Genomic DNA, 26,681 nt, shown 5'->3' with positions numbered 1-26,681 from the left:
GTTTCCAGTTTCTAGCCACTACAAAAAGGGCTGCCATAAACATTCTTGCACATACAGGTCCCTTTCCCTTCTTTATGATCTCTTTGGGATATAAGCCCAGTAGTAACACTGTTGGATCAAAGGGTATGCACAGTTTGATAACTTTTTGAGCATAGTTCCAAATTACTCTCCAGAATGGTTGGATGTATTCACAGTTCCACCAACAATGAATTACTTTAGTTTTTAAAATAAACTAAAATGGGCATGACCCATTTATTTTGTTTTATAGATTACACAAATCCAATTTAATTGAGGTTTTTTTTTTTTATCCCCAAATTGATTAATAAAAAAGAAAGAAAAAAAAAGAAAGAAGGGTATTTCTTATGATTGAGTTTTGGGATAGTTAGATAAAAAAGAGATTGCTGTTCAGTGAAATTAGGCTTTCCACAAAGTTGGGGCAAAGTTGGGGAAAGGGACTAAATACAATTGAGTGAGTTTGGGAATTGGAAGGTATTTATTTTAGGAATCATCTCTCTTATTTTAAACATGAGGAAACTGAGGCCCAGAGAGGGGAAGGAACTTTTTTCCAAAATCCCAAAGGCAAGAAGATGTAAGTTCAAAATTTGAACTCAAGTACCCTGACTTTAAATTCAGAGAAATTTCTGAACCTTTCATTCCTCCTCACTAATATGAGGTCAAAAATTATTCCCTGTTCACCTGTCATTTTCTCATCAGCCTTATCCAAAAATCTTACTCTGGAACTTTTAATGCTATTGTCTCAGGAATTTTTAGGCGGGGACGCCTTTCCCACCACCCTTTATTTATTGATAACTACCACTCACCTTTGCCTACTTGGAATGATTTTTATGAAATTTTTAGTTTAAATACTACTTAATATAAGTGATATCTCACTTTTAAAATTATTTTAATTATTTTTAGGTTATACATGTACTTTTTTCTTTTTACATATTTCCATATGAGTCATATTGCAAGAGAAAAAATCAGAACAAAGGGGGAAAACCATAAGGGGAAAAAAAAGAAGACAGACGAAAATTGTTAGCTTCGATCTGCATTCAATTTCCATAGTTCTCTCTCTGCATGTATTGGAATTGCTGAGAAGAGCTAAATCTATCATAGTTGTTCATCACACAATCTTGCAATTGGTTGTGTCCTGGTTCTGCTTGCTTCCCTCAACATTTGTTATCTCATTTTGGTGTGAAAATGACTCTTGGTTCTCTAGGTTGTCCTAGACCATAAACTTTGGCAGGTTTAAAGGCTTTGGGGAGAAATGAATCCTTCCTTCTTATCTGAAAGACTATTCCAGTTAAATGGCAAATAGTAATTAAGAGGCTCTTCCAGGACCTTAAGATATGTGGATTCAGAGGATCTTTAACAGCTTGTGTTTAGGATAGTAAAAGTTAGACTACAGAACACAATCAAGGAATTAACAATTCTTTGTGATACAAAATTAGGAAGTCTATCCCTAGAATCTGAAAAAAAAAAAAAACCCTAAAGCTTAAAGTATATCTTTAGAGCTTCTTCTAATTCCAAGCCTCTGGTAAATGTAAAATTAACCACACATTAAAGAATATAATTTCATTATTCATGAATTCCATTTTATTATTCATCATTCATGCCTTCAATTATTATAGCCCCTGAGACTTTAGTTACATGAAAAAATCATTCTTCAAGAGGGCTTTCAGGTAAGTACTAAGTTTGGGGTAAAAATTAAGTTAGGGAGTATCCCTGTCACTGTGTGCTTTTCTCCCTATTTATAAATCTAACAGAAATGTTAAAAGGCAAGTATATCTAGGAAGAATTATCCAAAGATCTTTTAAATAAGGTGGTCTGAGAAGGGAGGGAAAGGGATAAGGGATGTGGCGTGAGTAGAGGGCCTAAAGAGTTGCTACTTAAAAAAAAAAAAAAAAAAAAAAAAAAAAACTATAATGATGAAAGATAATATAATGATTTTGGTTGAAAAAAATGGAGAAAAGAGGAAGGGACATTTAAAAACCCATAATTTAAATGTGCTGTAATTGACAATCCAGGAATGTTTCCTAAGAAGTTTAATAAGCTCAGTTTCCTCTGAATATGTTTAAGTTCATTATAAGTTAACTTATAAGTCAGAAAGCTTCATTTGGATTCCTGGTAAAATTCTAGAATTAAAGGCATAGTTAGTGAATATATAAGCTTTTCTGTAAGCCAGCAAGGTATCATTAAAAGAATAAGTGATACCAGAATTGTCTGTTTGGCATGGTTACTTGATCAGAAGAATTTTATAGACATTATTTCTTTAGATTTTAGCAAGAGTTAGAAAAGGTTCCATTTTGCGTCACTGGTTACAATCAATAAATGTTGCATTAAATTACAATGGATTTGTATACCTACCATGAAAGATAATATCTTTTTTACATCGTGTTTTATAACTTTCTTGAATCTATTAAATTTAAATTTTTAAAAAATTTGATTTAATTAATATTTTCCCCAGTACAGGTTTTTTTACATTTCTTTTTAAAATTTTTGAGTTCTAGGTATTCCCATCTATAATTAAGAATCCACATGTGAAATTATGAAAAACATTCCTATAAAAATCAAGTTCTGAAAGAAAACATAGATCTTCCATCCTAAAGAAAATAAAAATCCTCAAAACAAATTAAGATTTGTCTTAATTGTATAATCTTTGCATAAAGATTATAAAAGAGAGAAATGAGAGAGAATGCTTCAATCTATTTTCATATACAATCAAGTTCTCTGGTTATGGATAGGATTTTTCATCAAAAGTTCTTCAGAATAGTCGTGGATGGATGATTGCACTAATGAGAAAAACATCTCAGAACATTGCTATTACTTTGTATACAGTACTACAGTACATTTCACTTTGAGTTCATGGAGAACTTTCCAGGTTATTGGGTTTTGTTTTTTTTTTTTTTTTCTGAGAGCATCATGCTCACCATTTCCTATAGAAGAACAATATTTTATCATAAACACATCCAAAGTTTATTGAATCATTCCCTAATTAATGGACATCCCTTCAATTTTCAATTTTTTTTTTTACCTGAGAAGAGAGCTTTCATGTTTAGTACACATAGCTCCCTTTCCTTTTTTTTTTTTTGAATCTCTTTTGGTATTCATGCCTAGTAGTGCTGTTGTTAGATCACTGAATATGCAAGAATTTATGGCTCTTTGAGCACAGGTCATATCTTGATCATTTATCAATTGGGGCATGACTTTTTTTTTTTTTTTTTTTAAACAAATTTGACTCATTTCCTTCTATGTTTGAGAAATGAGGTCTTATTAGAGAAACTTGCTTTAAAATTCTTTTTATCATCCTTTCCCTTTCCCATATGCCATTCCCCTCCTATTTTCCTGCAGGATAAGATAGATTTCTATACCATATTGAATATGAATGCTATTTCTTCTTTGAGCCAATTCTGATGAAAATAAGGTTCACTCTGATCTAACCATTCTGGAGAGCAGTATGGAACTGTGCCCCTAGGGCTATCAAATTGTGCATGCTCTTTGATCCAGCAGTGTTTCTATTGGTCTTGTGTCCCAAAGAGATCATAAAGGAGGGAAAGGGACTTGTATGTGCCAAAAAAAAAAAAAAAAAAAAAAAGTAGCAGCCCTTTTTGTAGTGGCAAGAAATTGGAAATTGAATGGATGCCCATCAAGTGGAGAGTGGCTGAATAAATTATGGTATATGAATGTTATGGAATATTATTGTTCTATAAGAAATAACCAGCAGGATGATTTCAGAGAGCCTGGAGAGACTTACATGAACTGATGCTAAGTGAAGTGAGTAGAACTAGGAGATCATGTATATGGCAACAACAAGATTACACAATGATCAATTCTGATGGAGGTGGCTTTTTTCAGTAGAGGTAATTTAGGCCAATTCCAGTGGTCTTGTGATGGAGAGAGTCATCTGCATCCAGAAAAAAAATCGTCAGAACTGAGGATGGATCACAGCATAGAATTTTTACCATTTTTGTTTTATTTGTTTGCTTTTTATTTTCTTCTTATTTTTTTCCTTTTTGATCTGACTTTTCTTATGCAGCATGAGAATTGTGGAAATACGTATAGAAGAATTGCACATATTTAACATATATTAGATTACTGCTGTCTGGGGGGAAGGAATAGGGGCAAGGGAGGGGAAAAAATTGGAACAAAAGGTTTTGCAAGGGTAATGTTGGAAATTATCCATGCATATGTTTTGAAAATAAAAAAGCTTTAATTAAAAAAAAAAAAAGAAAGAGAATAAAGTTCGTTGCCTCTTTCTCTTTTGCCCCTCTTCTCCTACAGTGTAAAAGCTTTTTTTTGCCTTTTTTTTTTTTTATGGCAGACAATTTGTACTATTCCACTTCTCCCCTTCTCTTTTTCCCAGTACATTTCTCTCTTTTTGAATCTAATAAAATTAGGAAAAATGAATTCTTTAAATTTTTTAAAATAATAACTTTTTGTTTTTCAAAACACATCCAATAATAGCTTTCAACATTCATCCTTGCAAAACATTGTGTTCCAAATTGTTCTCCCTCCCTCCCTTCTTTACCGCTTCTCTAGACAGCAAATAACCCAAAATATAGGTTAAACATGTGTATGTCTTCTAAACATAGTTCCACATTTACCATTATGCATAAGGAAAATCATATCAAAAAGAAAAAATGAGAAAGGAAACAAAATACAAGCAAACAACAATAACAAAAAGGTGAAAATACTATGTTGTGATCCACATTCAATCCCCCATAGTCTTCTCTCTGAATGCATATGGCTCTGTCCATCACAAGTCTATTGGAATTGGTCTAAATCACCTCATTGTGGAAAAGAGCCAAGTTCATCACAGTTTATCATCACATAATTTTGTTGTTGCTGTGTACAATCATCTCTTGGTTCTACTCTCTTTACTTAATATCAGTTTATGTAAGTCTCTCAGGCCTTTCTGCAATCATCCAGTCGATTGTTTCTTATAGAACAATAATATTCCATAACATTCATATACCATAACTTATTCAATCATTCTCCAATTGATGGATGTCCACTCAATCTCCAGTTTCTTGCCTATAAATATGTTTGCACATATAGATCTTTCTTTTTTAATGATCTCTTTGGTATACAGATCTAATAAAGACATTGTTGGATTAAAGATGCATGCAGTTTGATAGTCCTCTGGGCATAGTTCCAAATTGCTCTCCAGAATGTTTGGATCATTTCATAACTCCATCAACAACATATTAGTGCCCCAGTTTTCCCACATCCCCCCCCCAGCATTTATCATTATCTTTTCCTGTTATTTTAGCCAATCTGAGAAGTATGAAGTGGTACCCTAAAGTTATCTTAATTTGCATTTCTCTAATAAGTGATTTAGAGCAGTTTTTCATATGACTAGAAATGACTTTAATGTCTTCATCTGGTACTACTGAGTTGTATTAAGTTACATTTATCTAATCAATAGTGTATTTATTTAAAGTATTTTTTCATATGACTAGAAATGACTTTCCTTTGTCTGAAAATTGCCTGTTTATATCCTTTGATCATTTATTAATTGGAGAATGGCTTGCTTCTTTTCTTTTTTCTTTTTTAATTAAAGCTTTTTATTTACAAAACATATGGATAGTTTTTCTACATTGACCCTTGCAAAACTTTGCGTTCCAAATTTCTCCCCCTTTCCCCACTCTCTGCCCTAAATGGAAAGTAATCCAATATATGTTAAACATGTGCAATTCTTCTATACATATTTCCATAATTATCATGCTGCACAAGAAAAATTGGATCAAAAGGAAAAAAAATGAGAAAACAAAATGCAAGCAAACAACAAAAAGAGTGAGAATGTTATGTTGTGAACCACACTCAGTTCCCATATTCCTCTCTCTGGAGTATAGATGACTCTTTCCTTCATAAGTCTATGGAATTGCCCCAAATGAACTACCTGTTGAAAAGAACCATGTCCAATAAATTGTGGTATATGAATATTATGGAATATTATTGTTCTGTAAGAAATGACCAACAGGATGATTTCAGAAAGGCCTGGAGAGACTTACACGAACTAATGCTGAGTGAAATGAGCAGGACCAGGAGATCATTGTATACTTCAACAACAATACTAGATGAAGACCAGTTCTGATGGACCTGGCCATCCTCAGCAATGACATCAACCAAATCATTTCCAATGGAGCAGTAATGAACTGAACCAGCTACGCCCAGAGAAAGAACTCTGGGTGATGACTAAAAACCATTACATTGAATTCCCAATCCCTATATTTATGCACACCTGCATTTTTTATTTCCTTCACAAGCTAATTGTACAAAATTTCAGAGTCTGATTCTTTTTGTACATCAAAATAACAGTTTGGTCATGTATACTTATTGTGTATCTAATTTATATTTTAATATATTTAACATCTACTGGTCATCCTGCATCTGGGGGAGGGGGTGGGGGGTAAGAGGTGAAAAATTGGAACAAGAGGTTTGGCAATTGTTAATGCTGTAAAGTTACCCATGCCTATATCCTGTAAATAAAAGGCTATTAAATTTAAAAAAAAAAAAAAAAAAAAAAAAAACCATGTCCATCAGAATTAATCCTTGTATAATCTTATTGCTGTGTACAGTGTTCTCCTGGTTTTACTCATTTCACTTAGAAACAATTGGATTAAATTTAAAAGCATTACTCTGCTGTCCCTTGATTAAACATTTACTCCTGCATAATTTTTACTTATTTATTTATTTTTATTGACAGAACCCATGCTTGGGTAATTTTTTACATTATCCTTTGACTCAATTCTATTCCAACTTTTCCCTTCCCTCCCTCCACCCCCTCCCCCAGATGGCAAGCAGTCCTATACATGTTAAAACATGTTATAGTATAGCCTAGATACAATATATGTGTGCAGAACCGAAGAGTTCTCTTGTTGCACAAGAAGAATTGCATTCAGGAGGTAAAACTAACCCGGGAAGAAGAACAAAAAATTCTGCATAATTTTTTCAGCATTCCTTGAACTCAGCAGGAATCTTGTAGACAGCTGAGGGAATAAAATCATCACTAAACTCAAGGACTAGGAGTAGGCCTGTAGACTATTTTCATTTACAAAACATATGCATAGTTTTTCCACAATGACCCCTTTGTAGACTGTTAATACACTTGGCTGGTATATAAAATTTTGAGGTTTACAAATTACTTTATGTCCGTTATCTTGAGCTTCACAAAGCGCTTGCGTATTTTGCACATGGTTATATGTAAATAATGCTATCGGAATTAACAATGTAAACTCCTCGAAAGCACGGGTGGTTGCATTTTTGTCTTTGTGTTCCCAGATTCTAACCTGGTACAAGTAGGCATTTAATGATTGCCGCTATGCTTTGATAGAGGGAGTTTCCCCTATAGGAGTATCACAGGTCAGTACATAACAAACAAACAAACAAGGACAGATTAAGAGTCCATAAGGTGCCAGGCCCTGCCCTAGGCACTGGACACACAGGTACAATATCGCAAGTCCCTGCTCTCTGGGAGCTGACAGAAGTAACACGTGCCGCTTTATCGGGGGAAGGAAACATAAGTCGTCAGAAAGGTTTTTATGAGGTAACGTCTCTCTAGCTTGAGTTCTTTTATGGAAAAGTGTGTGTTGCTCTGGCCTTTTCTCTTCCGGCCCTTTCCCGAGAGGCAGAACGGCAGACACACGCAATGTCGGAGCTGGAAGCGGCCGCGATCCTCCTTTTCTGAGTTTACAGGGCTGTCTGAGGAGTCTGGCCCGAAGTGCCCCGCTTGGGCCTGGAGACTGCTGACAAGATTTCTGCACCTCGTGGCCGCAGCCTTCCCGCACAGACTCCGCGGCGGGACCAAGCAGACGTCCCCTCTGACGGGAGACTTCTGGCCCGGCCTGGGCGCTTTACCCGCTCCGGCTCCTTTTTCCCGGGCCCCACTTGGGAGGACGGCGGGACAGCGCGGCTGCGGCCCGGGCTCGGCGGAACCTTTGTGGCCCGCGGAACTTTGGTGGCCGGCGCTGCTGTTGCCGGAGGACGCTGAGGAGCCGACCACGGACGCGGCTCGGCCGGGCACTGCGCTGGCGGCGGGGCGGGGAAGATGGCGGCGGCGGCGGCGGCGGCCGTCCCGGCGTCTGGGGCCCAGCTGGTGGAGTGGTGCATTCGCCAGCTGCGGGACACCTTCCGGCTGGATGTCAACGAAGATGTCGTGCAGTGAGAGCGGGTCCTGAGCGCCGGAGGGAAGGGGGCTCGGGGCGGGGGCGGACCGGGAAGAAGAGAACGCGGCCCCGGAGGGGGGAAGGGGCAGGGAAGGGGAGACGGGGGGGGGGGGGGGGGGGGGGGGCGGGGCCGGGCCTCGGGGCCACGCTCGCGCCCTTCCCCCACCTCCGCTCCCCAGGTTGTTAGCCCCGGGCTGGCAGGAGGCGGCCGGCTCCAGAACCCCCGCTTGCCCGGCGGCTGTTACTGACAGCTGCTAGTGCGCGCCCTAACGCTCCGAGCCAGGAGGGCGGGGATCTAGCTAGTGCGCCTTCTGGAAACCCCTTACTTCTTCCTTTAACATTCCCCCCGTTTGGGGGGTGCGTGTGTGGCGGGAGGGAGCCTTGGCTTTTGAAACCTCTCGACCTAACTTAGAAGAGGGGAAACAATTCTGAGTGTTGGGAAGGACGGGACTTCAGGGTCTCCGGTGCTTTCTGTCATGCTGCGGGAAATCACGAGCAAAAAGACGGGAAGCGCTAGAAAAGAAAGCTAGCAAAGGTTGCAAGGGCTAAAGGACAGCAAGTTGCTCTTAAATACTGGAGGAGGTACCTAGGAAACGGGGTAGACAGCTGTCTTCAGTGGTATGTAATATAATAGCTTGAATTTGTGTGTCGTTTTACAGTTACAAAGTGCTTTACATCCTTTATGGGATCTTCACAACAATCCTATGAGGTAGGTGGTGCAAATAGTATTGTCACCATTTTATAACTGAGGTTACCTGAAGTGATTTGTCCAAGGTCACCCTGCTAGAAAGTGGCAGATCAGAGTTCAGCCTTCTTCCCACTCTTTCACTGCCGTTCCATTGTGGTATTAAAGGAGTGGTGTCTTATTTTATTTTATATTTAGTTTTTTTTTTTTAACAATAGCTTTTTATTTTCAAATATATGCCAAGATAATTTTCAACATTCACTCTTGCAAAACCTCGTGTTTCAAATTTTTGTCCCTCTCTTCCCACCAACCCTCTCCTAGATAGCAAGTAATCCAGTATATGCTATACAGGTGCAATTCTTCTATACATATTTCTACAATGATGTCTTATTTTAAAAAGTGGAAATCAGACTATAGTCACTATACTTCCTACTGTTTCACTGCCATCCTGTTGTGGTATTGGGGAGCTGGTGTCTTATTTAGAAAGTAGCAGATCAGACTTACTTCTACAGACTTCCAAGAGTCTAGTCTTCTTTCCACTGTTTCACTGCCATCCCATGTTGACATCAAGGAATGGTTTCTTATTTTATTTTTTTTTTATTTTTTTATTTTTATTTATTTATTTTTTTTTTTTCTTATTTTAAAAAGTGGCAGATCAGACTTCTAAGAGAGCACTGTACTTCCTGCCCATTACAAGCCAGAAGGATGGAGATGGTATCTGGGGATTAGTGTCTGATTTTTGTGATATTCTGTGTCATTCTTAAAATTGTTCTGTAATCTTTCTTCAAAATCATTTTCTTTCTGCTTCCTGATGAGATGCTAACCTTGATTTTAATTTTTAAAATATATATATATATATATATATATATATATATATATTTACACACACATATATATATGTTGAGTGAACAAAAGCGGAGTATTCCAGACTTGAAGTCAGAAGATCTGCCACTCATTAGCTTTATGACCTTGAACAAGTTGTTTAATCTCTGTGAACTTCAGTTTCCTTATCTGTAAAATGGGGATAATAATATTAGCAGTACCTCATAGATCTGTGTTAAAATTATACAACATCCCTTAATAGACATAACAACAGAGATATTTTTGTCCATTTTTTCTGTTTATTAGTATTAAACATGACATAAAACAGGGAGTTTTGGGCTCAACAAAAGTGTTTGCTGATATACTAGAGGTAGCTCATAGCCCAAGTGAAAGAGGTGGTATAGGTGATGGCATCTGCTAAATGTCTTCATTTGAAGATGATGTATTAGTTGAATCAAGGGCCAGTGTGTTACAAGACCTTCTGAATGGGGTTATTTAAAAGAATTTGGCCTAAAAAAGTCATTGAGGAAAAATATGAGTAGATGATTTAGGGATACATGGCCTATTAGAATATGTGTCCTAGACAGATAGTGCAGATAGGGAGGTCCACAATTGGATTGGAGGAAGAGAGTAGACTGGAATGCTTTTGGGAAATTCCACAGTATTTTCAGTGGACGCAAGCTTTTCCTTAAAATAAAAATCCATATTTTTAACATCATTTTACTCCTTTTGTTGCTATATGATTCAAGGACAACTTAACCAAAATCTCCAAAGAATAAAAATTGCAAATTGTGTATCTGGCAATAAAGAAGTGTATGCTGAATATGACCACTGATAAATTTTGTGCAAAAAAAAACAGTTTGAGATCTTGACAAAAAATTCTGCATTTATGTTTATGGAAGAGGAGACTGGATAAGCATGAACTAAGCGTGAGAGATAACAAAATGGATAGTCTGTGTATTCTATTAGTGTTTGTGTAATGCCAAGAGACCCAAAAGATATATTCCAGCATATTGATAGACCTTCTGTAGAAAGTTTATTAAAGAATTTCTTATAAGAGTAACACAGGATTTTAAACTCTACAAATTGATGAGATCAGAGATTCACTGAAGTATAAACTACTTTACAAGATTGTTGTGAGGACCAAATGAGATCATGTACTTGAAAGCACTTTGTAAATTATATATGGAATAATTACATGTAAATGATAAAAATGCTAATGATAGTTCTACTTGTGTCTAATAAATTGTTACCCTTGATTTAAAAGAGTGTAAAATGAGCAACTGATTCAGTCCAACATGTTTGTCTTTTTTATGAAGTATGGAAACTGTTAATTCAGAGATGATACAGTTTTTATTGGTCTCAGGGAAATACCTAACCTCAGCTTTCTAATTATAGGAAATTTTCCTTTAGTATAGCAAAACAAATACCACAAATCTTTCTTTTTTCAGTGATTGCAGAGAAAAAAAAATTGGTATGCATATAGATTAAAATAAATATTAATATGGTATTTCATATATTAGAAACCAGGGATGGCTAGCTAGTGGAGTGGGTAGAGCACTAGTCCTGAAATCAAGAAGACCCGAGTTCAAATACAGTCTCAGACACTTAACCTTTCCTAACTGTGTGACCCTGGGCAAGTCATTTAATCCCAATTGCCTCAGGGGAAAAAAAAAAAAGAATTAAAACATATCAGAAACCAAACTCTTGTTTTGTTGATTATTCTCTTTGATTTTTAAGGTATGTTATGTCAATTGAAGACCCTGAAGAGATACGAGAATATGTTACAGACCTTCTCCAGGGAAATGAGGGCAAAAAAGGCCAGTTCATAGAAGATCTTATAACCAAGTGGCAGAAGAACTATCAAGACTCAGTTTCTGATCCTCTACAGATATACAGAAAAAGAGATGGTGAGTTAAAAGGGTGGTAGAGCAGGGAAACAGATTAAGCAACATAATTATGAAACAGGTTTCCTAAGCATAGATAGAATATTCTTGTTACCTCTATATTTCCATCCATCAAGCCTTTAAAAGATTAATTTCCTTATCTAAAGAATAGCATCAAAATTACATTTTAGTTTAATTCTGTTTCATGAACTTTTTTTTTTTTTTTGGCTGGGGCAGTTGGGGTTAAGTGACTTGCCCGAGATCACACAGCTGTTTTTCATGTGCTTTTGATGTTTAGAGTGATCTATGATAAATGACACATTTGAAATATGTAAAAAAAAAAAAAAAAAAAAAAACCCAACCCCAAACAAAAATCAACCCTAAACCCTTTTTTAAGAACACTTTAAAAATGGCTATCCTTACATTACATTATATATGAAACATAGGATAAAACTAGCATGTACACTTATGTAAAGGTGAAATGTGAATGGCATGTAGAAGCAAACATTTAGTTACAAATTAAAAAATGTGAATGGTGATTAATAGTGCAAGCTGTTATTATATAGTATCTATTAAATTTTTACTAAACTTTTAAATTATAAATCTATAACTAGAATTATTTCCTTTGAGTATTTTGTAAATTGGTATTACTATATATTTATACATCTTTTTTAGGGGGATGGAATGGAGACACTTAATTTGTGCAGCTAGTAAACTACTATGTGCCTGAGGTTGGATTTGAACTTGGGTTCTCCTGACTCAGGGACTGGTACTTTATCCACTGTACCAACTACCTGGCCCAGTAAATATACATTGTGAAATGAATTGTTTAAGTCTAGTACTGACTTGAAAGTCTTAAAAGAAACAAAAAAGAAAGTGGTTTTTGTTTACTTTAACTTCCTTAACCAAATAGATGAGCATTATTTTCTCTTATACTCTAGAATAATAGGATAATAGATTTAGAGCTGGAAGGGAGCTTAAGGGCTATCTAGTTCAACCCTCTCTTTTTGCAAGTGAGAAAGGAGTGACTTGCATGAATAATAAGGGGAAGCATTGGAATTTGGATTTAGGTACTCTAGTCTTCAATTGTAGTGTTCCCAAATTCAGTGCTCTTGATACTATACCCTCATTGCCTCCCTTCTTCATTGTCCATAAAAATTGCTAAATAATTTTTGCTATTGTCTGTATAGATATTTCAGATGGCCAGAGACTTGGGGACCAATTGAAGAAGGGTAGGCGCAAGGGGAGAAACAAGCAAGAGGTTCCTGCATTTGCTGAACCTGAGTCAACCATAGAGGAAGTCAAAACACCACTTGATTTAGCCAAGGTGAGTACTTATTGTAAGAAATCTACACTGAGCTCTATAGTGTAGAGAAATAGAGACAATGGCTAATAGAATTTGAGATAGAAAAAGGAAGCCCTATTCTAAAAGGTTACTTTTTCAATGAAAAAGGACCATATATATTAATGGGGGGTGGGTGGGAAGACAGAAAACTACCAAAAATTATAGAACTTTCTATGGGCAAGCTACTTGATTGTATTGACTAAAATAATTGCTATATTATTAGCTCTAGGACAGATCCTTTTACTTTTATCTTTATATCCCCAGCACCTTTCAGAATGCCTGACACAAAGCAAGCACTTAATAAATACTTAAAATGGGCATCATGTAGAAACACAAATTTATAGATTTGAGAGTAGATCATTTTATAGATGGAACTTTAAATGCTTTCAAGGAAGCAGTATTAATATTTATGGGAACATGTTCAATATATATTTAGTTATTAATTGCCTTTCAGAAGTTGCTAGCTATATGACCTCGAGAAAATCATTTAACTTTTTTTGGGCCCCAGGTTTTTTATTTATAAAGTAAGAGGTATTAGACTAGTGAGTTGGGGTCTTTTTTTATTCTAAAATGATGATTTATTATTATTTCTCCCCAAATCAGCACTGAACACTAGACTCAACCATGATATTAAGATATGGGTATTTAATTAGAGATGATGAGCCATGAAAACTAAGGTCCATATATGTCAGCCTATTCATATTTTCCAGTTTATTGTAATTCCCTAAACTTTTGTTTGACTTTCTCCTATTTTTGCCTTAACCTGCTGAGTGATATCACTTATTTACCATTTACTAATAAATTCATTCACCAGTACACACTGAAGAGGCATCTCTTCATCTCTTGTGAACATCTAGAAAAAGTAGTAATTATTATGGTTCACCATGGCTTTATTGATACTTGGTCATTCCAAACTAACCTCATTTCCTTTTTTTTTTTTTTTTTGACAAGGTCATTAGGCTGTCAGGAGAATGTTCTAGATATAGTTTATCTAGATTTTAATGAAGCATTTGTGAAACCACTCAACAAGATAAGAAAATGTGAGTTAAATGATCAGATAAAAGAATAAAGTCATTTATTTGTTAAATGACTGGACCACAAGCATTAATAGCTTGATGTCATTTTAACATGAGCTCTCCAATTGAGAATTTCAGGTATCTGACCTTACTATATGTGACCTCACTTTGTTACTTATCTGGATGAAGGCAAAGATGATATCATATACTTAATAACAAGTTACACTATCATATATTTGTAGATTACAAAATAGATATCCAAAAAAATATAGAATTGCTTATCTGAATATAAATAAAATGAAATTTAGTAGCAAAAAATGTGAAGTCTTACAACTGAGTTTTAAAAATATCAACTTCACAAGAACAAGTTGGGGAAAGTATGGCTAGATTACAGTTTGTCTAAAAAAAGCATAGGAGGTTTTCATAGATTATCATATAGTCTGGGCTTATTTTAAAGGGGCATGTTATTCATATATAAGGACATAGTTGATGGTCCTCACTCCACAGCTGGAGTATGTTATATTTTTGGTTGTTACATTTTAGGAAGAACATTGACAATCCAGTTATTATCCTGAAGAGGGTAACCAACTTATATGGTGAGGTAATGGGTTACTCCTATGCTGTAAGTTTAAAGGAATAAGGCATGTTTATCCTGGAGAAGAGAACACAGTAGGACACATGATACCTGTCTTCATAATTTAAAGGGTTATCTTGAAGAAATTGGTTAGATTTATACTGCATTAGTCCTAGAGTATAGAACTAGGAGCAATTCATAAAAGTTTCAAACAGGCAAATTTTGACTTGATATTAAAAAAACCATAACAGAAGCAGTCTTTGGACTACCTAGGGAACAAATGAGCTCAAGCTCTTCAAGTGAAAGTTAGATGGCTAGAGAAGATAGATTTCATATAGTGTTTTTTTAAAAAGCACTACATTATACTTAACATCTACTGGTCATCCTGCCATCTGGGGGAGGGGGTGTGGGGTAAGAGGTGAAAAATTGGAACAAGAGGTTTGGCAATTGTTAATGCTGTAAAGTTACCCATGCATATATCTTGTAAATAAAAGGCTATTAAAAAAAAAAAGATATCATTAATTCCCATGAATTTAATAAATACTTCTGTGCATATGAAAAAAAAAAAAAGCACTACATTAGGGGCAGCTAGGTGGTGCAGTGGATAGAGCACCAACCCTGAAGTCAGGAGGACCTGAGTTCAAATTTGGCCTCAGGCACTTGACACTTCCCAGCTGTGTGATCCTGGGCAAGTCACTTAACCCCAACTGCCTCAGGAAAAACAAAAAAGCACTACCTTTCTATCTTTGTCTGTATTTTTGTAATCTGTAGACAAATTTGTCTAAAAGCAATGTAAGAAAGAAAAAAAGGACAGTAAATTGCCTTGGGGATACCACATGGTTTTAGAAACCTCTAAGAAATCATTCCTCCTAGACTAAATTTAAAATTCCTTAAAGCTTTTATATTTTCAAATTGCATTTTCAAAATGTACTGTAGGAAAGAACATATATTAAATAGTGCAGGAAATAGAAACAGTAAAATTCTGTGTGTGTTTGTTTATATTAACTATAATTGTATAAAAGAGTAAATATATATACAGAGTAAATGCATAAAGAAAATAAGGGAAATGAAAAAAAACTTGGGTTAAAGTACTTCCTCTGAAAGCCACCAATAAGATCTTGGGCAAGTCACTTTAATTTAACTGTATTTCCATTTCTTCATTTGTCAAATGAGAGGGTTGGACAAAATAGCCTCTAAGGTCCCTACCATGCAAATCTATGATGCCATAATAAGTTGTTAAAGATATTTGTACCTTGAAATTGACTTTTAAAATACAAATAGTTTCAAATAGGTTTTGTTGTTTAGAGTTCATAATAAATTAATAAAATATACTTTTGTTATCTTTTGGGAAATATGAAAGGATGTTAATGAGAGATAGGTTTATTTGTTAGTTTTAGAATTCACAATTACATGGTACTTCACATAAGTATAGAAAAAACAAACAAACCTGGGTTAGATTTATGTGAAGAGAAATTAGGCCAAAAATAACTAAACAAGAAATTAGATAGAGCTTATTAATTAGGAGGTAGTAATGAGGATTCTTGGTCAAGAATGTATTTGAATATAGATAATTTGATAGCTTTTAGAAATGCTAATGGTAGTAAAACTGTATTTTTTGCTGGGAATTTATGCCTGCTCAATTCTTTATCAGGTCTATAAAGTGCATATAAAGGAATATGAAAATCCATAGAGATAAGCTATGAAAACAACTTGCTTCACTTTTGTTCACTGGTTTAACAAATAATTGAGTACTTGCTCTGGTACTTGCTCCATTCAGGTCACAGAAAACTGTCTTCTCCCACCCCAAAGCAGAATTTGATTATATGGATATGAAACGTAAATTCCTTACAGACAGATATTTTCCTTTCCTTTTTTTGTTTTTGTTTTTATTTTTGTTTTTGTGTTCCTCGTAGTAATGCAATGACCAGTATTTAGTAGTTATTTATAAATATTTCTTGAATTGCTTGACCTTTTTATGAAGGCAAAAACATGGATTTTTGCCTATATATATGAAAACATAAGCTTACTTTTCCGTGTGTTTGGAGGAAATTTGCAAATCCCTAAGAAGTAAAGATATTATTAATGTATATTGCTGTCCTTTGTAAAATATTGCTCCTTATATTGTGAATATGGGTAACTATTAATTTGTTTAAAACACTATTTTCAGTCTTACCTGCTTGAAAATACAATTGTTTTCTGGAGGATGTCTTACATCTAATGTTTTAATAGGGAGGAAACCACCTTCCCAAACCTGTCTTTCTGCTTTGGAAAGTGGGAAGGGTCACATCTCATTATAGTATCCAAAGAGCTTCTTTGATATAATGGCATTCCCAAATGCCAGAAGGAATTTAGGTTTTATTATTTTTAAGGGCCCTTAAAAGTTGAGATTTTGATTTCAAAACTCCTGGCTTAAAAGGAAAAGAAATGAAAAGGATAACAGCATAATGAGAGTGAAGCCTTGCACAGAGCTCTATGCAACAGATTTAAAGAGATGTTTCAGAGTTCTTCATTATCTTTAATTTATATGCTTGTCTCTCATATCCATGAATATCATCTGCTTTTAAAGGAACTCATTTTCAGTGATCACCTCTTTAGCTAGTTAAAGAGAATCTAAGTCTTCTGTGCATGAAGAGGTAATGCTTAGAACTTTGACTCTCAGGTTACCGTCCATCAATAAACCTATTCTTGATGTCAGTGTCAATGAAGGGCACTTACTAATTTCTGTATGAATTAATCCCTCCCCAAATCTGTGGTTTTAAAAAGCTTTCTTATCTACTTGATAATTATTTCTTCTTGAATTTGGAAGAAAGTAACTTTTAGTTTCTGAGAAATGTATGGGACGTAGGGGCCAAAATAGTGTACTGGACAGGTTTCTTTTTTAGCCTGACTTCTATTATGGCCTTTGGTTAGATATTAAAAGCTGTTTTTTACTGTTTGAAAATCAGGCACAGGAGGTCACCAATTCCTCAAAGAAGAAGACAAAGTATGTTAACTTGTACACAACAGAGGGACAGGACAGACTTGCTGTCCTCCTTCCAGGACGACATCCTTGTGATTGTTTGGCTCAGAAGCACAAACTCATCAACAATTGTCTGATCTGCGGGCGAATTGTCTGTGAACAAGAAGGTTCTGGACCCTGTTTATTCTGTGGGTCTCTGGTAAATATTTCCTTTCAACTCTTGTTTCCTTGAGCAACATGTATGTTTTTATAGCTAATTTGACGTAGAGAGTCTCTGTTTCTTTCCCCCCTTTTTTCTATGTGCACTTCTTTGCTTCTCTATCCAATCAATTCTAAAATGTTTTAGAATATAACAAAGATTTGATTGGCCCAGTTCCCCTAGCTTTTTATCCTAATGCTGATGCTGGTCAGTTGTAAATTTTTCAAGCAGGAGATCATTCATGATCAGAGTCTGCATCAGATTCTTTTATAGTTGGAGAACTTTACAGCAATAGAAGTTGGAGCATTGTTATTTGCAGTTCTCAGATATTAACCATTCTTCTTTCTAAAGAAGCAGTTACACTGTGCACTACAGCCACTGTCTTCTTGGGAACTTCACTAGTATAGATGTGAAATGTTTGTCAGCTGTTTCTGGGAGAATACCTCAGGAACATGGAACAAATGGCTTTCTTCAAAGGCTTTAACAAGGAACTAAAAGGCAATACCTATTGATCTACTATCTCTGTTGGTTGGTGGCAGCTGTGGCATATGGCATCATTGAGGAGGACATGTGTTAAGTTAGCTTTCTTTTCCTTTCTTCCTATTTTCCCCTATTTCCTGGAGAATTAACCTATATTCAGTCATTCATTGGAAAAATGTAATGTCTACAAATAAAATTCTTTATGAAATGTTATTAAGGCTCTTCTTATATGGACTTCTCTCTGTAGAGGAACACTCTGTGGCTTCTGGCAGGAGTTTTATGTGCAGAGAAGGCAGCTGTTAGGAAGTGTATTGTTTACTGATAAGTCCTATGGATCTCCTAGTTCAGGAAGCAGGCTAATATAAAGCAGATTTGCCTGATTCCTTGCAGCTTTTTAAAAGATAGAATTTTGTTTTTTAACTAAATTTTTCTCAGCTTTTTTTTTTTATTACAATTATAGTATTTTTGTAATAACCCAGCTTTTCATTTGGCTTGATCAGTTCAGATTTTTTTTTAAGTAGGGTGCCTGAAGTCAAAGAAACTAGTTTTTTTTTTTTTTCCTCATTGGTAGAATCTAGCATGATTTTTTTTTCCCAAACAGTAAAACAGAAAAAGAACTGGACTTGGAATTAGGAGGTATCTTGCTCTGACTCTTACCTCTGCTGCTTCCTATGTGACGATGGTCAAGTTATTAAACTCTCTGAATATATAAAAGGAAATATATAAAATGAGGATGCTACTCTGTAGTACTTACATCACAGAACTGTTGAAACGTTCAAATGAGATAATACATAAAGTACCTTCTAAATTTTAGAGTACTGTATAAATTTTTACTAATAAAATTTTTATTTCTAGTCCCCGTTTATTCTGTTTATTCTGTTGGTTTCTTCTGGCAAAATTTCAGTACCTTCTCCAGTTCCTTTGAAGGATTGATTTAAAAGCCAATTTTAAAACTTAGAAGCTTTCAAAGTTAGTATGGATGTGTTGCATATGGTAAAGTCATTTTTTAAAGAAAAAAAAAACAAAGTTTATATAAACAAGTTGATGTTAGGTTTCCTTAAAATTAGCTATCTTGGTAGAACCTACTTATAGTATTATTGTCTTTGCTCAGAACATTTCTTTAAAATTAAAAGTCAACCTTAAATCTGTTGAATAACTTTGATGATCGTTGGATAGTGCTATTTTTATCTCAAATGAGGTGTGACTGTATGACTGTGAGATTTATTTTCCTTCATTGTTCATATACTGTCTGTGAAAACAGTTCTCAGAATGGAGTTTAGAAGTTGCTTTGAGCAATGTAAGCATTATTGATATAAGCATATAGTCTCCTAACGTTACTCCTTTAAAGGGGCAAAAAACATTCGAAGGTATAAATTGTGGAATATATATTTTTAACTACCATCCTCTGTGTAGTTAAAGGCTAGTTGTTTAGTATATCAGGAAAATAGCAAAAGTTAATTAAATTGTTAATTTTTGTTACCATGTTCTTATGCTGTAGGTGTGTACTCGAGAAGAACAGGACATTCTACAACGTGATTCAAACAAGAGCCAGAAGCTTCTGAAGAAGCTCATGGCAGGTTTGCAGTGATCTTATGATAGCTCTGGTGAAGGATGAATCTTATATCATTGTCCATTTGATGCATCCAGGTGTGCAGGATGGAACTAAGCTATTTTTGTGATTCACAAGTTGTTCATGTACTCATTCATTCAACATACTTTATTGAACAGCTATCTTGCAAAGCCAGCACTACGAGCACACTATATTGTCTTTATACTTTTCTAGCCTGTTTACTTCTACCCAAATTACAACGGCATTCTCAAAGATGAAAAATCCTTTTAGAGGAGACAGCTGGTCAGACTTTGTGCAAGCTTAAAGTATACAGAGAAGGAAAAGATGTTGGTTTTCATTGGAGTAAATATCTTTTTTGGAGCTTATCCTTATTGAGACATATGCTCTTCTTTGGGGAAGTGAATATTTATGGTATTTTCTTTCTTTTATTATTTTTTATTCTTTTCAAAAAACAAAAGTAAAATATTTAACAAAATTTTAACATAATTATATGATATTCAACTGGTTACTCAGTAAAACTTTGCATTTTCATGTTGTTAAACTGTTTAATATCTTCTTGATCTTCATGCCTTTAAGAGAAATTTACATAAAACTTGATTTGGGGATCAAGAGGAGATCAGGATCTCTTGGTGTCCTATTCTGGGGAGAACTGGGAGAATTGTCATTAAGTTTGTGTTGATGATTGACCCCATTGCTTGCCTTGTTACCTTACAGGAACAGAGAATTCTGGTAAGGTCGATTTGTTCAACAAGGATTTGCTTCCTCATCAGGAATCTCGGATTAAGGGTGGTCTAGAGAAGGCTGTAAAGCATAAAGACAAGTTGCTGGAGTTTGACCGAACTAGGTATGATTTTGGTGCAACTGCTGATAGTGGTGAATAAACAGAAGCAAACTGATGCTAGTTATCTTTGATGCAGACATCTTATGGAACATTGCTTGGCAAATGATTGGCTGTAAATCATGAAACAGTTTTCATGGAGAATGGAGTTTGATATGGTTGATGTTTTGTTTTTGACTCATTGGTGTAGCATAGGCCTTCAACTAGGTAAAGGAGACTCTTCCGTACTTTTGTCTTTTGTTATTCACAAATATTAGTTCTAGAAAGGAAGCAGATTATGTTGATAATTTTGAGTTTATTATATTTCATCCTAGTGAAAAAAACGGAACTTTCTAAATTGTTTCACATCTAAACTTCCACAGAAACCCTGAATGGTTAAATTTTGTGAGACCTTAAGTGGGATATTGAATAAAAGTACTGCCACCTGTGAAGCCTTGGTGTGGAATCTTGGTCTGATTCAAAACAAAAAAGATTTGTATAAAGATTGGTTTCTTGATTCCTATGCTGTTATTTAGCCCACTTAAAATTCTCATTATTTCTCCTTAGAGACAGATTTTTGAATTTTCTAGTTTTGAATGTTATTGGGGAAAATATATTATGTAAATTAAACAAAGAAATAAAAAATTACCCTCACCTAAATTCCCAAGATAGTCCATTGAACTAATGTTCCTGAATTAAGTACTGTCTTAGTATCATTTCATTAGTGATCCGTGACTCTAATCCATTCTTATTAAGCAAACTAAGATTCCTTTCTAACCCTATCTTCTTATCAAAGAGTATATCTCTCTACCTAGAACTGTACTTTATTCCAGCTTCACATAAGCATTAAAATAAAGACCACATTGTTTTTGGGATATTTTGTCAATTCCTACTTTGGAATTAAGAAAAAAAAACAAAACTTAGTTGATAGTAGAGAATTCTTCAGAATGTATCCTATACCCCTCTTTCAGGCAGTCAACCCACTTAGAACCTATCTGTTCTTGAACCACTTGAACCATTCCTTGAACAATCTTCTGAACTGACTGACTGACTGAAGCTCTTTTTATGCTCTTTTAGAGGTGTAAACTCAAAGATTGACTCCTCCTCTGAGAGTGGGAGGTGTGAATTTGGATATCTCATACTGAACCCTGAAATCTCCCAAAAGTGTGAACTAATGTGTGAGCTAATGTGTGAACTCTCAAAGATGTTAACCTAAGCATTGTTTCTATCAATTTCATTGAGTTATCACCTTGTTTCAAGTTCTGGCTCATAACATTTTTCAAGGGTGAATGTTGAAAACTATCTTTGCATATATTTTGAAAATAAAAAGCTATTAAAAATTCCTGAGAAAAACATCTTTACTATAAAACGAGTGAACACTATTCCCTATATATTGACAGTATAATTCAGGACTGTATGAGGTATGTATTTTCTGAGAAGTAGAGACCAAGAAAAATTTCTTCCTATTGATATTGCTGTCCTACTCTCCTGTGCAAAGAAGCTTTGCAACTTTACTGGAAAGGTGCCCTGGCTGACTTTAATTTTTATTTTTAAAGGGAAATTAAGAAATTGAGAATGAATTAAAATCAGAGGAACTAAGTGGCAAAGATTTTCTAGAATTATAGGTTTTCTACTGACAGCTTCTGAAAATTCATTTCCAGATTTTAAATCTGAGAAGGAGAGTGGAAAATATAACATGGGCCTTCCTCTATAATATAACATACTCAGTTTGGGAAGTACTGCCTTAAGATTTAAAATATTCAGGGTTCCAGTTTTATAGTGATATTATTTCTGCTAAGTTCATGTATATATAATTAAGTCATAATTCTACTGTAGCTAATTCTGTGACATCAGCCAAGTCACTTAACCTCTTTAGATTTCAGTTTTTTCATCCATAAAATGTAAGGGTTAGAGTAAATGTTCCATGAGATCCTTTCTAACTTCAGAAATTTCTGATACCAACACCTTAAAACAGGGTCTGACTTTTGTTTTTGTTTTAGAATTTTAGGTGACCACACATAATGTATCATGAGTAATGGTAATAAATGAATTACTTTGCACAGTTCCCAGAAAATCATTTCATTTTTAGTAACAGATGCTCCTGATGTCATGTATGTTCTCTCTCTTGCCTTAGTGTTCGAAGGACCCAAGTCATTGATGATGAATCTGACTACTTTGCCACAGATTCCAACCAATGGTTATCCAAGGTAGAGCGGGAAGCTCTGCAGAAGAAGGAGCAGGAACTCCGAGAGCTACGCCATGCCTCCCGCCTCTCTAAGAAGATTACCATTGACTTTGCAGGAAGGCAGATTCTAGAAGAGCAAAACCCCTTAACAGAGTACCACAATAAGTGAGTGGACAGCTCAAAATAAGGATTGAGAGAGATGAGCAACTTGATGAGTCATATTTTATTATAGCCGAAAGTTTTTGACAGTTAGGACATGTTTTTGAGCACTCACCAGAATACAAAGAAGAACGTGTTTTCTTTTTTTATAGACTATTTGGAAAGATAGAGTCTAAGTTATTTGATGACAAAACAATAAGAATAGTTGTACAAGCCACATTCTTCTGCATGTTTCATTATTTTATAATCACATCTTTATATATATATACATGTATATATGTGTATATGTATTAATACACATATACATATAATATTTGGTCATTACTTTTCAATTATTTTCATAGATATAAAAGATTTATATAGATGACTACATATGTATATATGACTTACATATATCTATATGTACATATAGATATAAGTATAGAATCTAACAGTACAAAGTATAAATATCATGTTAGAAATATAAGTAGAGAGGAGAAATAGCTGTGTGCTGAGAATATCTGGAAAGGCTTCATGGAGAAAGTGGTATTTGAAGTCAATGAGTTTTGGATGCAAATATCTGAAGTAGTGAGGTGATTTTTCTCAGAAGGGGGAGTTGAGTGAAAAGACATGAGGCATTCTTGGCACAAATAAACCAATTTGCTTAGAGTGGCATATTCTTTGGAATCCAGATCCTCATTTTACTTTTGAGAATAATTACCCTTCTACTCATTCAAATGAATATTTGTGGAATGTCTTTTTAAAAAAAAAAAAAAAACAACTGCCTAGATTTTTACATAACTGATGTTAATTAGGGACTGTGGAGATATTAGTTGAAAAGTGGAAGAAAAGAAGATATATGGTTCCTAAAAGTTTAGATTTCACTGTTGAAAGGTTATAAATGATAGTTCATGACTAAATTAGTGGGAGAGTCTGAGATTAGAATTGAAGAATTATGGATAGCAGCCACAGTTAGTAATTACTTCACTCTTTTGGTTTGTTATTACAGATTGGATGAGACAATACAGGCTATTAACTCGGGATCCTTGAGTAAATCCCTAACAAAACTAGAAGGATCATCTGAAGAGCCTTTGGGAGTTCTAGTGAATCCACGTCTATTCCAGCCTGCACCCTTGGTGAGTACACATTTTATTTGGCTTCTAATGAGCAAGTGTTGGGCTCAAATATCTTCTTATACTTTTGATGTCAGGTGCGTTACTCTCATTGTTTGCATATGACTTTCTTTTCTTGTCCATCCTCCTCTGGGCTTGTCTTGTGGTTCTCTATCTCTATTATATCATCATCTCAGTTTTTCTGAGAAGAGATGGGATATATTTCTCCCAGTAGAAATATGAATAACTGCATTTTGTATGTTTTTGATATTTCTGTACGAAATTCTTCCTGAATTCCTCCAACTGCTACTCTAACTGTCCTTTTTCCTAAACCATCTTTTGTCTAAATATTTTTTTAAAGTTATAAGCATCATTTTTGATTTCCTTCACAAGCTAATTGTACAATAATTCAGAGTCTGATTCTTTTTGTACAGCAAAATAATGTTTTGGTCATGTATACTTATTGTGTATCTAAGTTATATTTTAATATATTTAACATCTACTGGTCATCCTGCCATTTAGGGGAGGGGATGGGGGGGGGGGTAAGAGGTGAAAAATTGGAACAAGAGGTTTGGCAATTATTAATGCTGTAAAGTTACCCATGTATATATCCTGTAAATAAAAGGCTATTAAAAAAAAATTAAAAAAAAATAAAGTTATAAGCATCAGCATGAATATTTTCTTTTTTTTTTTTTTTAAATTTAATAGCATTTTACTTTTCTAAATACATGCAAAGGTAGTTTTCAATATTTTACTTTGTAAAACCTTGTTTTCCAAATTTTTCTCTCTCTTCTCTCCTTTCCTCCCTCCTTGAAATAGCAAGCAATCCATTATAGATTAAACATTTGCAGTTCTTCTAAACATATTTCCATATTCAGCATCCTGTGCCAAAAAAAAAAAAAGATCAAAAGGGAAAAACACGAGAAAGGAAAAAAAAAACCAAGCAAACAAATAACAACAAAAAGGTGAAAATATTATGCTTTGTTCTGCCTTCAGATTCTATGTTTCTCTCTGTGGAAGTGAATGGCACTTTCCATCACAAGTTTATTGGAATTGTGTCGAATCACTTCATTGTTGGAAAAAGCCAAGTTCATCATAGTTCATCATCACGTAGTCTTATTACTGTGTATTTTGTTTTCTTGGTTCTGTTCACTTCATTTAGCATCAATTCATGTAAGTCTTTCCAGGCTTTTCTGAAATCAGCCTGCTCATCATTTCTAATAGAACAGTAGTATTCCATTATATTCATATACCATAACTTCTTCAATCATTCCTCAGTTGATGGGCATCTCACTCAATTTCCATTTCCTTGCCACTATAAAAAGGGCTGCTACAAACATTTTTGCACATTTGGGTCCTTTTTCCCTTTATTTATGAGGCCCAGTAGAAATGGATCAAAGGGTTTTCACAGTTTGATAGCTGTATGGACATAGTTCCAAATTGCTCTCTAGAATGCTTGGATCATTTCACACAGAATTGTTATATTATTTCACAACTCCAGCAACAATATACTAAGTGTCCTAGTTTTTCTACATCCCCTCCAACATTCATCATTGTCATTTCCTGTCATCTTATCCAATCTGAGAGGTGTGAAGTGGTACCTCAAAGTTGTTTTAATTTGTGTTTCTCTAATTAATAAGTAATTTAGAGCAGTTTTTCATATGACTAAAAACGACTTTAATTTCTTCATCTGAAAATTGTTTGTACATATCTTTAGGCCATTTATTATTTGGGGAATGGCTTGTTTTCTTATAAATTTAAATCAGTTCTCCATATATTTTAGAAATGAGACCTTTATCAGAAACAGTGACTATAAAAATTTCTTCCTAGCTTTATGCTTCCCTTCTAATTTTGACTGTATTGGTTTTGTTTGTATAAAACCTTTTTGACTTAATGTAGTAAAAACGATACATTTTGCATTTCATAACGTTTTCTCATTCTTCTTTGGCCATAAATTCTTCTCCACATATCTGAGAGTTAGACTATCCCTCATTTTCCTAATTTGTTTATAATATCACCCTTTATATTTTAATCATAAAGCCATTTGGACCTTATCTTGGTGTAGGATGTTAGATGTAGGTCAATGCCTTATTTCTGCCATACTATTTTCCAGTTTTCCCAGTAATTTTTATCAGATAGTTCTTAAACCAGAAGCTGGAGTCTTTGGGTTTATCAGAAAGTAGATTACTATAGTTGTGAATCTAACCTATTCCACTGATCCACTACACTGTTTCTTAACCAGTATCATTAAATGTTTTTGATGATTACTGCTTTATAATGTAGTTTTAGGTAATATAGCTAGGTCACCTTCCTTTGCATTTTCTTCATTAATTCCCTTGAAGTTCTTGAATTTTTTATTGTTTTTTCTAGCTGTATAAAGTAATTTCTTGGCAGTTTGATTGTTAAATGGCACTGAATAAGTAGATTAACTTAGATAGAATTGTCATTTTTATTACGTTAGCGTGGCCTACTTTAAAAGCACTTTAAATCTTTATATATTTTTGTATTTATTCACTTTATATTTATGAGTTATATATTTTTATATGTACTTGATGTCTCCTTCATTAGAATGTTAACTCCTTGAGTGCAGCAATTGTTTTATTTTTTGTGCTTGTATCCCCTGTGCCTAGCACTATTCCTGGCACATAGGAAGGGCATATTAAATACTTAGTGATTGCTTGATCAATAGAGAGCTGGCCTGGAAATCAAAAGTACTGGATTACCA

The 26,681-nt window shown here is 34.6% G+C and overlaps 1 protein-coding gene across 1 annotated transcript in view; it reads left to right on the top strand.

Moving 5' to 3' along the window:
- The first annotated feature begins 7,430 nt into the window (after positions 1-7,430).
- TRIP4 (thyroid hormone receptor interactor 4) overlaps positions 7,431-26,681 on the top strand; it is a 50,043-nt gene continuing 30,792 nt past the window's right edge. The window contains 9 exon segments of the mRNA XM_031955395.1: positions 7,431-8,019; positions 8,022-8,163; positions 11,416-11,585; positions 12,752-12,888; positions 17,442-17,654; positions 19,633-19,711; positions 20,419-20,548; positions 22,656-22,871; positions 23,854-23,980. Of these exon segments, the coding sequence (XP_031811255.1) occupies positions 7,578-8,019; positions 8,022-8,163; positions 11,416-11,585; positions 12,752-12,888; positions 17,442-17,654; positions 19,633-19,711; positions 20,419-20,548; positions 22,656-22,871; positions 23,854-23,980 (1,656 nt within the window). The 5' untranslated portion in view covers positions 7,431-7,577.

The sequence above is a fragment of the Sarcophilus harrisii genome, chromosome 2, assembly GCF_902635505.1.
Source record: "Sarcophilus harrisii chromosome 2, mSarHar1.11, whole genome shotgun sequence".
NCBI classification, from domain to species: Eukaryota; Metazoa; Chordata; class Mammalia; order Dasyuromorphia; family Dasyuridae; genus Sarcophilus; species Sarcophilus harrisii.
Note: the sequence above shows the minus strand (reverse complement) of the source record. Positions and strands in the feature narration are given on the sequence as shown.